This window comes from Dipodomys spectabilis, unplaced genomic scaffold (assembly GCF_019054845.1).
Source record: "Dipodomys spectabilis isolate Male_0828 unplaced genomic scaffold, ASM1905484v1 ptg000179l, whole genome shotgun sequence".
In the NCBI taxonomy this organism is placed as follows: domain Eukaryota; kingdom Metazoa; phylum Chordata; class Mammalia; order Rodentia; family Heteromyidae; genus Dipodomys; species Dipodomys spectabilis.
The window spans coordinates 6,571,132-6,584,151 of record NW_024870856.1 but is presented as its reverse complement, the minus strand read 5'-3'; the positions used below and the strand labels follow the sequence as shown (position 1 = coordinate 6,584,151).

The 13,020-nt window shown below is 41.2% G+C and overlaps 1 protein-coding gene across 1 annotated transcript in view; it reads left to right on the top strand.

Moving 5' to 3' along the window:
- Positions 1-13,020, top strand: part of Marchf6 (membrane associated ring-CH-type finger 6) — a 77,574-nt gene that overhangs the window by 24,348 nt on the left and 40,206 nt on the right. Inside the window, exons 5-9 of the mRNA XM_042695163.1 lie at positions 927-999; positions 3,224-3,392; positions 6,415-6,604; positions 10,454-10,515; positions 11,072-11,104. Coding sequence (XP_042551097.1) covers positions 927-999; positions 3,224-3,392; positions 6,415-6,604; positions 10,454-10,515; positions 11,072-11,104 — 527 coding nt within the window. The remainder of the gene's footprint in view (positions 1-926; positions 1,000-3,223; positions 3,393-6,414; positions 6,605-10,453; positions 10,516-11,071; positions 11,105-13,020) is intronic.

The following is a 13,020-nucleotide window of genomic DNA, read 5'->3' as shown; positions in this document are numbered from 1 at the left end:
GCCTTCTGGGTAGCTAGAAATGTTGAAGATCTTGTTCCAGATGGTAGTTAAAAAGATAGACCCATGTGTAAGAATTTGGAAGCTGGGTGCTGGTTCATTCCTATAATCCTAGCTACTTAGGAGGCTGAGATCTGAGGATCACAGTTCAAAGCCAGCATGGAAAGGGAAGTCTGTGAGACTTTTATCCAGTTAAGTGCCAAAAAGCCAGAAGTGGAGTAGCGGACTCAAGTAGTAGAGCACTTTTCCTTGAGCAAAGAAGCTTAGGAATAGCAGGCGGGCCCTAAGATCAGGCCCCTGGAACGGCACCAAAAAATAAAGAATGTGTCTGGCTACTTAAGATTAATGTAAAATATATCTTAGTTTAAACAGTAACAACACATAGGGTACTGCTAGAATAGAAATAAGATGATTTGTTTTCATTTTAGAGTGAGAAACAGCAAATAAAGTTTGCTATTTAGGCTGGACATGGTGGATTTCTCCTGGAATATACCAGCATTTGGGAAGCTAAGGCAGGAGGTCTTTAGTTTGAGGCTAGCCTCAAACTAAAGACCTTGCTACATAGCAAGACTGTCTCATAAAAGGGGGCAAGGTTTCCAATCAAAGACAAGAAAGCAAGAGAATGTAGAGGGAAGGAAGTAAAAGCAAAAGAGAAAGAAAAGCATTCAGTCATAATGGAAGACCAGTATGCCACTCTGAAGCCAATAGATGAGTCAAACACAAGCCTAGAAAGAATCTAAACATCGTTGCAGAGCACTTATCTTCAGCCACTGCTTTTATGCTTGTCCATGATTTTTAAAATGAATTGTCTTGAAACTCAGGCCTGCAAAAACCAAATACTTATTTCAGTGTTAGATTATTCTTCTGAAGCAACTGGATGAGTTCATTATGCTGTTGTGACTGTATACCATCATGCCCTCTTTTGGTAGGCCGCATCTACAAGTGCTTGTTTACTGGCTCCGTGAGCTCACTACTGACACTGCCACTAGACATGTTGTCAACGTGAGTATTGAACCTGTGCACAGTGTAAATAATGATACTTTTGTTTTCTTTGTATACTTATAAATTTGAAAATTTGTATGTTCTAAGAATTCTAACCATAGAAGTAGCTGATATAAATAACTGATCTTTCTTTTCAAACACTCATTTTAAAAGATCTTTTGGTAATGGCAAGATGACTTGTTAAGCAGAATATCATACAGATTGAGGTATATGCTAGTACGTTCTCATGCTGACATTAATGCTCACACCTGTAATACTACCTACTCAGGAGGCTAAGATCTGAGAATCATGGTTCAAAGCCAGCCCAGGCAGGAAAGTCCTTGAAACTCTTATCTCCAATAAAAACTACCAGAAAACCATAAGTGGCGCTGTAGCTCAAGTAGTAGAGTGCTCATCTTGAGCTGAAGAGCTGAGGGACAGTGCCCAGGCCCAGAGTTCAAGCCCCGTGACTTAAAAAAAAAAATTTCTTCATATGGTTATGGTATATATGAATAAAGACTTATCTATGATTGTTTTATTGTATATTCAATTTGACATTCATGTCATTGGGCTTATTGTCATTGATCAGAGATCAGTGAGGAGGACAGGAGGGGGAAAATGGGAGAAAAAGAAGGAAGGGGAGAGATTGACCAGAAACGTTGTACTCATTGTACTCAGAACCTGACTTGCAGAATTGTAATCCCTTAGTATAGCTACTTAATAATAAAATCTGTAAGAAGCAGTTAACTGTTCTCATTGCTGAAGGCAACAAGAAACAGAATATTTTAGTCCCAGTCCATCAAAATTTTAATAGTTTGAAAAATTCCTTAACAAGCAATGGTTACTATTTCTCTTTTGATCTAAGAGATACTATAGACCTGCTTTCTTAGGAACAATCCCAGTTCAAGTTTGCAGCCTCTAGCATGAGGTCTTCCAGGCTGACCCTTGTTACTACATGAAAGTAGTAAATCCCAGTTCAAGTTTGCAGCCTCTAGCATGAGGTCTTCCAGGCTGACCCTTGTTACTACATGAAAGTAGTAAGTTTCCCAAAGGCTACCAAGGTTTCCCAATTACCCTTGAGTTATACTGAAGGACAGGAAAAGACCAAAGGGATCTTCAGTATTACAAAAAAAATTCCGTGTATTTCCAGGGACGTAAAGGGACCCTACTTTGCCTCTTTGGACTTACCGAGGACTTGATATACTTGTGATACATGTTTCATTAGAATCACCACTTGAAGTTAGGCGCTGGTGGCTCACGCCTGTAATCCTAGCTACTCAGGAGGCTGAGATCTGAGGATCTCAGTTCAAAGCCAGCCTGGGCAGGAAAGTCAGTGAGAGTCTTATCTCCAATAAACCACTCGAAAACCGGAAGTGGCCCTGTGGCTCAAGTGGTAGAGGGCTTGCCTTGAGCTGAAGAGCGCAGGGACGGTGCCCAAGCCCAGAGTTCAAGCCCCACCATCTACCAAAAAAGAATCAACACTTGATTCTTTTTTTCCTAAATGAAAATTTTCTGCACAATATATTACAGACTTCTTTGCCTTATATCTAGTATATTGAGTATCTCTTGATTTTTATTTTTTTACATTATCAATTAGTCTATCTGTAGAAGAAATTTCTGCTTTTCTGATTTGATGATTCTGTTAGTTTGTGTGGAGTTGGGTATCAGCTAAACTTGTATGTCAAATAAGGATCAGAAACTTCTTTGTAAGGGTTTGGACAAGGCTATTCATGTTTAATAGATTATATAAAATTTAATGCTTGGCTGTTGTTGAGTATTTATTTGTCAGCTTTGTGCTTGCCGCCCTCTTGGATTTTAGCCATATTAAAAGGAGAGGTAGTTGGGTGCTGGTGGCTGACATCTGTAATCCTAGCTACTCAGGAGGCTGAGATCTGAGCATCAAGGTTCAAAGCCAGACCAGGGAAGAAAATCTGAGAGACTCATATCTCCAATAAACTACGCAGAAAAAGCCAGAAGTGGTACTGTGGCTCAAGTGGTAGAGCGCTAGCCTTGAGCACAAAGAGGCTCAGAAACAGCACCCAGGACTGGCAAAAAAATAAGTAAAATGAGAGGCAATGGATAGTTTATTGCTTTTAAAACATATTTGTAATATGTGTGTTAGCCAGTTTATAAAATAACATCATCATTATAAATACTTCTTTTAGAGAAACTGATTTTTACCCTAAAAATTGAAGTTTCTTTTTCTGGCCGTTTTCCCAAGTGTTCTTTGTGTTTTTTTAAACAGGGAAAATCTGTTGGCGGATTGTTTGCAGGGTTGTTTTGTGGTAACATGCACACTGTGTGCGTTCATCAGTCTGGTGTGGCTGCGAGAGCAGATAGTCCACGGAGGAGCACCAATCTGGCTAGAGCATGCTGCCCCGCCTTTCATCGCTGCTGGGCACCATCAAAATGAGGTAACTCCTATCTCTACATTAGTTTTAGTTAGGTAGGACATAAGGTTTGAGACCCAAACCTTTGGTTCTCAGGTGCCACATACATTGTGCTCTTGTCATTTAAAGGATATTGGTAGGCTTGGGAAAAGATTATAGAAACATGAAAAATGAAAGCGTGATTTGGGGACTTAGGGATCAGTATTAGGTAGGAGGCTTTAAATCTAAACTTGTTTCCTGCTACCTCATATACACAAGAAACTGAGCCACTGTCTGAAAAAAAAAAAAAAGGGATTCCAGGTGTAGCTCAGGTGGTAGAATACCGACCTAGCAAGCACAAATACCTGAGTTCAAATTCCAGTATCACCAAGAAAAAGAATCTTGTACAGTTTTTTCTTTATGAGTGATAGAAGGCTGTTTGTAGAAGTGTTAAAGAGAAGGTAGGTTAAATGGTGTATGTGTGTGACACGGACATGCTGGTCTTGTGTCTTGAATTGAGGGTTGGAGCCTATCCACTCTCTCTGATCTTTCTTGCTCAAGGCTAGTGCTCTGCCACTTGAGCCACAGCTTTCACTTCCAGGTTTTTAGTGGTTATTTGGAGATGAGTCTCTCAAGCGTTCATGCCTGGGCTGGCTTTGAACTATGATCCTTAGATCTCAGCCTCCAGAGTAATTAGGATTGCATATGTGACCATTGGTACCTGTCTGGTTAAATGGTTTTAGTGTTTTGCTGAGAAATTACGAACTTGAAAATGATTGGCTGTTTGGTAAAATGAAAAGTTTACTTTGTAAAAACTTTATTAAGAAAAATTTGACCGTAAAATTCTCAGTGATAATTAACAATCTTTGTTTTTAGGGCTGTTTTGCTTTTTTCAATGTGTAGATTGATTTCATTGAATTCCTTTTTTTTTTTTTTTTTTGTCTACAGACACTTCTCCATAAACAGTGATCTAAAAAAAGAGAATGACACTGCTTTTTTTCATTTGCTAGCTTGTTATCTTTTTCTTTTTTTGTCGGTCATGGGGCTTGAACTCTGGGCTTAGGAACTGTCCCTGCGCTCTTCAGCTCAAGGAGAGCGCTCTACCACTTGAGCCACAGCACCACTTTCGGGTTTTTTTCTGAGTGATTTATTGAAGAGTCTCATGAAGTTTCCTGCCCACGCTGGCCCTGCGCTAGCCTTGAGCTGAAGAGCTGAGGGACAGTGCCTAGGCCCGGAGTTCAAGCCCACAACTGACCAAAAAAACCAGTTCATTACAATTTAGTAATTGCATTTGGTAGGTAGCAAACTTATTTTGTTTGTTTTTTGGTGATACTGAACTGAGCATGCTCTGAGCAATGCCCCTAGGCAATTTTTTACTTTGAGATAATTACCTGTTACATTCCCCTGGTTGGCCTTGAATTTGCCACTGTCCTAACTAATCTTTTTTCCCTCCCAGTAGCTGTGGTTGCAGGTGTATGCTACCTTGCTCAGCTTGCTAGTAGACATTGGAAGAGCCAGAGGAGGGACATTTGAGAACTGAAAAGTCCATATGTAAAGTCTTATCTACTAAACAGAAATTTGAAACCATTTCCTCATGTGTTAATAGCAAGATTAAGTTTTATATAGATGTGTTCCAGAAGTGGTCTACTCCCGAGCCACATTCCTAGCCCTTAGACTTTGAAGTTTATTTTTCAGGTAGTCTATCTGCCAGGGTCCAGCCTTGGACTACAGTCCTGCCTCTGCCTTCTGCAGAGCTGGGTTTATAGGCTATCACCTCAGGTTGTTAGTTGAAATGAGGTCTAACTGACTTTTTCTAGACCTAACCTCAACCTTTAACCCTCAGATCTTCAGATCCTGCAGAGCTGGGGCACCACACCCAAGTTAGATGGAGAATTTTTGTGTGTGTGCCAGTCTTGGGTCTTTTTTTTTTTTTTGGTCGGTCATAGAGCCTGACTCTGGGCCTGGGCGCTGTCCCTCAGCTCTTTAGCTCAAGGCTAGCACCCTACCACTTGAGCCACAGCACCACTTCCAGCGTTTTTCTGCTTATGTTTTGCTGAAGAATCAAAACCAGGGCCTCATGCATGCGAAGCAAGCACTCTACCACTGAGCCAACTTCCCAGCTCTAGTCTTGGGTCTTGAACTCAGGGCCTGGGCACTGTCCCTGAGCTTTTTTTCTGTTCAAGGTTAGTGCTCTACCACTTGAGCCACAGCTCTATGTCTGGCTTTTTTGTGCTTAATTGGCGATAAGTCTCATGGACTGCTGGCTTCAAACTGTAATTCTCATATCTCAGCCTCTTAACTAGCTAGGATTACAGGTGTGAATACTGGTCCCCCACTCTAGAAGGAGATTTTTTTTGAAAACAGGTTTTTATTTTTTTGTGGGGGGTGTGTGTGTGTGTTTATAATTTGTTTTTAAACAGGCGTTTTTGTCTCTGTGTCTGTATGTGTCTGTCTCTGTCTCCCCTGGGCTTGAACTCAGGGCCTGGGTGCTGTTCCTGAGCTTTTTTGCTCAAGGCCTAGTGGCACACCTCCACTTCCAGTTTTGCTAAATAGAAAAGTTGTTTGTTTTTTTTTTTTCTTTTCTTTTTGATCGGTTTAGGGCTTGAACTCAGTTTGGGCGCTGTCCCTGAGCTCTTTCACTCAAGGCTAGCCCTCTACCACTTTGAATAACAATGCCATTCTGATTTTCTGGTGATTAGTGGAGATGAGAGTCTCACTGACTTTACTGCTGGGCTGGCTTTGAACTGTGATCCTCATGTCTCAGCCTCCTGAGTAGGAGTACAGGCGTGAGCTACTGACACCCTTGCTCTAATGGTCTTTGGACTTTAAACATATGTGGGCTTAGGCTTTTATATAACAAGGTGATCTGAAACCAAATACATTTAGAAAAGATGGCCTTTACTAAAAAATCCAAGAAAAACAACTAAAAGTGATTCTGGAAGGTATTTATTTTTTGAATCCTAGTGGGGTTTGTGTTCAGTAGTTTTGTTTTTCTAGCAGGGAGATTGTGAAATAGAGCAAAGGTGAGACAAGTTAGCTAGATTTTTGGGCTCTTCTCTCGTCATAGGCTCCAGCAGGAGGAAATGGTGCAGAAAATGTGGCTGCTGATCAGCCTGCTAACCCGCCAGCTGAGAATGCAGTGGTTGGGGAGAACCCAGAAGCGCAGGATGATCAGGCAGAAGAGGAGGAGGAAGATAATGAGGAGGAGGATGACGCAGGTGTGGAAGATGCTGCCGATGCTAACAATGGAGCCCAAGGTATAAGCTGTTGTATGCTTCACCCTAAGGGTTGGCATTTTAATGTTTTCAAGTTCTATTTCAAAGTAAGTTTTGCTTTATTTTATCAAAATAGCATGTACAGATACCAGCACTAATAAGTATGTCTTTTTTTTCTGTGTTGTACAGAAAATTTTGCTTTACAGTTCTCTTTATAGAATGGATAGAGAAAACTATTGCTATTATTGTTGTTGGTGGTGGTAGTGGTGGTGGGGCTTGAACTCAGGGCCTGAACACAGTCCCTGAACTTTATAAACTCAAGGCTAGCATTCTACCACTTTGAGCTCCAGCTCCACTTCCAGTTTTCTAGAGGCTAATTGGAAATAAGAGTCTCATGGACTTTCCTGCCTGGGCTGGCTTCTTGGAACTGCAATCGTTCGATCTCAGTTCCTGAGTCAGATTACAGGTGTTAGCTACAGGTACCCAGTGAAAATTATTTTTAAAAAAGGAATAGATCTTTTTTAGGGGGAAGAAATTAAGTGTAAGTTTATCTTGCTTCATTGCTTCTATTTTCATGGAGTTAAGTACAACTTCTTTTTATGAGCCATAAATTGGGAAAAATAAATAAATAAAGGTTCTTGGGAGTATGGGGTCTCTTGCTCAAAAAAAAAAACAAAACCTAGAAGCATCTCGGAAGCCCCACTCTGCCAGCTGTGAGAGATGCCATCCTTGATAACTTGGGGTTTCCAAGTAGATGAGAGGACCTGTGTGGACCTGGGCACAGCCAGCTCCTATAGCTTCGTTTGAACAAAACCCAGCAGAACAACATGGGGTACTGGGTGAAGTATTTCTGATGTCTTAAAAAGCTCATGGACACAAGGCACTTGTGGCTCATGCCTGTAATCCTAGCTATTCAGGAGGCTGAGATCTGAGGATCACAGTTCAAAACCAGCAGCCTGGGCAGGAAAGTTCATGAGACTTTGTTTGTTTTTTGGTTGGTTATGGTGCGTGCTTGAACTCTAGGCCTGGATGAGCACATCCCTCAGCTCTTCAACTTTGAACCATAATCCTCAAATCTTAACCTTCTGAGTAGTTAGGATTACAGGCATGGCTCCATGAGACTCTTAACACACACACACACACACACACACACACACACACACACACACACACACACACACACACACACACACACACACACACACACACACACACACACACACACACACACGTTTCCCGCCATCACCAATATCAGTTTTGTTACGACTCTTAACACACACACACACACACACATACACACACACGTTTCCCGCCATCACCAATATCAGTTTTGTTACTTTGATGCTGAGAATCTCTAGCTGGGCCTTGAATTTTGAGTTTAGCTTCATCTTGAGCAGCAACTGAGAGATGATGATATTTGACTTGAATTTAACTCATCTGGCTTCTTGCTATTGGACTTCACAATCTTTTTTGGGGGGGGGGGGGGGTTGTGGGGCCTGAACTCTGGGCCTGGGCGCTGTCCCTCAGCTCTTCAGCTCAAGGCTAGTGCTCTACCACTTGAGCTACAGTGCCACTTCTGGCTTTTTTCTTTTTGCTTATGTGGTGCTGAGAAATCGGACCCAGGGCTTCATGCATGCAAAGCAAGCGCTCTACTACTGAGCCACAATCTTTTTTTTCTTTTGGTTGTGGGTTTGAACATACCTGGAGAGTTCGCTAAAGGCTAACACTCTTCCATTTAGAGCCACAGCACTGCTTCTGATTTTCTGATGGTTAATTGGAGATAAGAGTCTCATGGACTTTCCTCCAGTGTTGGTTTTCAACCAGGATCCACAGATCTCAGCCTCCTGAGTATCTAGGATTACAGGTGTTAGCCACCGGCACCCTGCTGGACTTTACAATCTTTTTTTTTTTTTTGGTCGGTCGTGGGGCTTGAACTCTGGGCCTGGGCGCTGTCCCTCAGCTCTTCAGCTCAAGGCAAGCGCTCTACCGCTTGAGCTACAGCGCCACTTCCGGTTTTCTGGTGGTTTATTGGAGATAGGAGTCTCACGGTCTCTCCTGCCCGGGCTGGCTTTGAACCGCGATCCTCAGATCTCAGCCTCCTGAGTAGCTAGGATTACAGGCGTGAGCCACCAGCGCCCGGCTGGACTTTACAATCTTAACACGCATCATGGCCTTATCCTTGAGGGAGTACCACCTTAGGAAGAGCCCTGGGTTTCTTGAGAGCTTCTTATACCTCACAGCTCTAGAATTGATATTTGAAGTGTATGCAGGCCAGGTGCTACCCAAAGGCCTTTTTTCTTTTTTCATTTTCTAGCAGTGTCAACTCCAGAATGTAAACTAAGGTCCAAGATTAAATTTGCCAATCTGTTAGTAATAGCGCATGCCTCTCCTTTGCTCATACCACTACAGAGTTTTCCTGACAATTGCTACACTGCCTATCAGTTCACTTGACGTTGTTCTTTGTCTCCTCAAGACTTTTTTTTTTTTTTTTTTTGTCAGTCATGGCCTTGAACTCTGGGCCTGGGCGTTGTCCCTGAGCTCTTCAGCTTAAGGCGAGCACTTGAGCCACAGTGCCACTTTGGTTTTTCTCTAGTTTATTGGAGATAAAAGTGTCATGGACTTTCCTGCTCGGGCTGGCTTTGAACCTCGATCCTCAGATCGGTCTTCAGCCTCCTGAGTAGCTAGGATTACAGACGTGAGCCAGTGGCGCCTGGCTCCTCCTTAAGACTTTTAAGTATATAAATAAATATAAAACAGCAGGTGTCTGCCTTGGTGTGGGGGTCCTAGTCTTAGGGAAGACTAGAATGTGTACATTGTGATAAGGGTGATAAAGATTGCTCTGTACCTACAACTCAGATGAGATCTAGTTTGCATGCAGATTGCCAGCAAGCGCAGAATAAGTATTTATTTATTATTTTTTGAGAAAGTGACTTTTGAGCTGAGTCCTAAGGAATGAGAAGAAATAGACTTTTGCAGAGAAAGGTTAAAGGAAAAAGTGAAAGACAGATTGTCTGCCTTTCATACTTTTCCTCCCAGTGTAGGGGCTTGCTAGGCCACCGTTAGAGCCACACCACTATTTCTTTTGCTTTTATTGTTTATTAAGATAAAGTCTTGCTTTTGTTCAGACCTTCTGACTAGCGGGGATTGGAGACATGCACCATCACCACTCCTGGCCCCTATTCCCGACCCCCACCTTTTCCTTCCTCCACTCCCACCCTTCTATTTTGCATAATCTCACTTTGAAACCCAGGCTAGTCTCAGCTCTTTGTCCTTCTATGCTAGGATTATATAGACATGGGCTGCCCTGTCCAGCTCTGCCTTTTATACTTTTATCCTCCACATCATTCAGAAAGTTCTAGTCTCTGGTTTCCTTACTCTTCTCAAATCTATTAGATTAATTTCTGACTCAGAGCTACTGAATTCCTGTTTCAGTCTAGGATTACACACACATACACACAAAACACACACACACACACACACACACACACAGGTATATATTGATGCATATTATTTACCTAATAAAGAAACAGTATACAAATTTTAAATATGAACCAGGTCCCAGTGGCTCCTGCCTATAATCCTAGCTACTCAGGAGGCTGAGGTCCAGAGGATCTAAATTCGAGTTTAGTTTAGGCAAAAAAGTCTATGAGACTTCATCGCCAGGTTAACCAGGAAAAAAAAGGGTTAGAGGTATGGCTCAAGTGGTATTGTGCCAGGTGGTATTGTGCCACCGAGTAGAAGCAAGTCCCTGATGTGAGTTCAAGCCCTATACTGCTAATAAATAACAATTTAAAAGGTAGTTCAGCTTTCCAAAAGCTAGCTTATAAATGAAAGAGTTCGGTTATTTATTCAATTTTCATCAATAATCTTTAATCTGCAATTTATTTCTAGATGACATGAACTGGAATGCTTTAGAATGGGACCGAGCTGCAGAGGAGCTTACATGGGAAAGAGTAAGATGTGTTTTAATCAGTGCATTTGGTGCATTTAGTCCTAGTGTATTTTAAAGTTGGGCATATTTCATTGTGTGCACTAATTTCATAGTTAATATTTGATGAAGATAGTTAATGGAATTTAACTTTACAGAAATCAAATGATGTATTGTTTCTGGTTATGACACTGATGGTTGTCTTTCTATCTTCTGGTCTTTAGTACAAACATTGCTCTGTATGGGCAGTGTTTTACTTGAAATTGTGAACTTTTAGAAAACCAAATCACAATTTAACTTTAATATTTTCATATTTTGCATATAATGATATAGTTCTATCATGTACTGGTTCTCTAATGTGAAGATTAAACCCTAGATAGAACCAAAGTAAATAATTGTAAAGATTTGGAATAATAGATCCTTAGCAGTAAAATTGTAGTAACACTTTTTATTATGAAAATCATAAGTATTGGAATGTAGTGGAGACGTGTGTAAAGAGACTGAAACAAAAATAAACCTTTTTGTAATAGTAGAAAATCCTGCTGCGGTTCAATTAATGCGTGTTATTACTATTATTTTAGATGCTAGGACTTGATGGGTCACTGGTTTTTCTGGTAAGTAAAACTTTTTTTTATTGTTAGTCATGGGGCTTGAACTCAGGACCTGGGGACTAGCCCTAAGATCTTTTGCCCAAAGCTAGCACTCTACTACTCTGAGCCACAGCTCTGCTTCCAGTTTTCTGGTGATTAATTGGAAATAAAGAGTCTCATTGGACTTTCCTGCCCAGGCTAACTTTGAACCAGAATTCTTAGATCTCAGCCTCCTCAGTAACTAGGATTACAGGTGTGAGCCACCAGTACCCACCTAAAACTTATTTTTTTAAAAAACAGAATTATGACCTTGTTATTTAGTTCAGCAACTTCAAGTGTAGAGGGTTTGTTTCTTTGTTTGCATGCATACACACTCCTGTCCTCGAGTTTGAACTCAGGGCCTAGGTGCTGTCACTAAGATTTTTCACTCAAGGCTAGTGCTCTACCACTTTGAGCCACAGTGCCACAGTTTTCTAGTGGTTAATTGGAGAGAAGAATCTCACAGACTTACCTGCCTGGGCTGGCTTTGAACTATGATCCTTAGATTTCAGCCTCCTGAATAGTTAGGATTACCAGAGTCCGGCTTAAAGGGAAATTATTAAATATTTGACTTTCAGGAAAGAAAATGAAGTCCACAGGTAATGGTAGTTAAAAAATCTTGATCTTCTTTACAGTTCAGTCTAGCAGTATTTAATACCTGTGCTGATGAGAACAAAGCAGCTTTGTATATTTTCACAGTGAGCACCATAGTCTGATCTCAGGTTGCTGTCATTTGTTAACTAGGAACTCTGTTATGAATAAAGATTACAATGTTAAGGGAACAGTTCTTGAAGGCGACATGCTGGTGTTCAGGTGATAGAATACAAAACGGCTTGCTGTATGGGGTCTGAAAATCCTTTAGATTCCCCTCCACCTACCCCCAGGAAGCATTTTTGTCTAAAACTTGAATTCTTTGATAAATTATAACTTAATACAATTCATATCAACTTTTTCTGTTTTCTCTATATAACCATGGCATTTTATACATATATTCTGTTGTTACTATTTTACTTGGTGATACTGAGTTTTGAATTTAGGGCTTATTCTTGGTAGGCAAGCACTCTTAACGTTTGAGCCACGCTCCCAACCTTTTGTTTTATTTACTTTTTGGATAGTGTCTCAAGGTTTGTGGGACTGTTAGTGGACTCTAGCATAACTGGGATTATAGGCACATGCTACCATGCTTAGTTACATTATTTCATTAGGCAAGCTTTTTGAAGTGTACATTCTACAGGGTTTTTGTTGTTGTTGTTGATTGTGGAGCTTTAACTCTGGGCCTGGGCACTGTCCCTGAGCTCTTCAGCTCAAGGCAAGCGCTCTACCACTTGAGCCACAGCACCACTTCCAGTTTTCTGGTGGTTAATTGAAGATGAGTCTCATGGACTTTCCTTGCCTGGGCTGGCTTTGAACTGTGATCCTCAGATCTCAGCCTCCTGAGTAGCTAGGATGACAGGCGTGAGCCATGGGCACCCAGCTTCTTCAGGTTTTGATGTATCTTAACAGCTCATCTTCCAGAAGGACAGTCAATATCATCTCATCAGCATGAAGCGGGGGTATGTGTGGTAGATAGAGAATGACTAAAGGAGCAAGCTTACTAAGAAAATAGTTTACCGAATATTTTTTGAGTATTATTGTGAACTAGGGTCAGCTTCTGGAGATACGCTTAAAAAAGAGACTGCTACATTTGTTTGTATATTCTTCTTACACTGGGTCTGGGATACACCTAGCTTTGTAGGTGAATTAGCTAACATCATCACAGTGTTCCCTAAATGACCTTTTACTCAGGACACTTAGGGACAAATGGAAGTGGGTTGTATCACTGGCCAGAGGGCTGTTAGTAAATGGGACATCATTAAACCACACTTTCTTTTCTCTGCTTTTTTCTGTACAAATAATCCCAG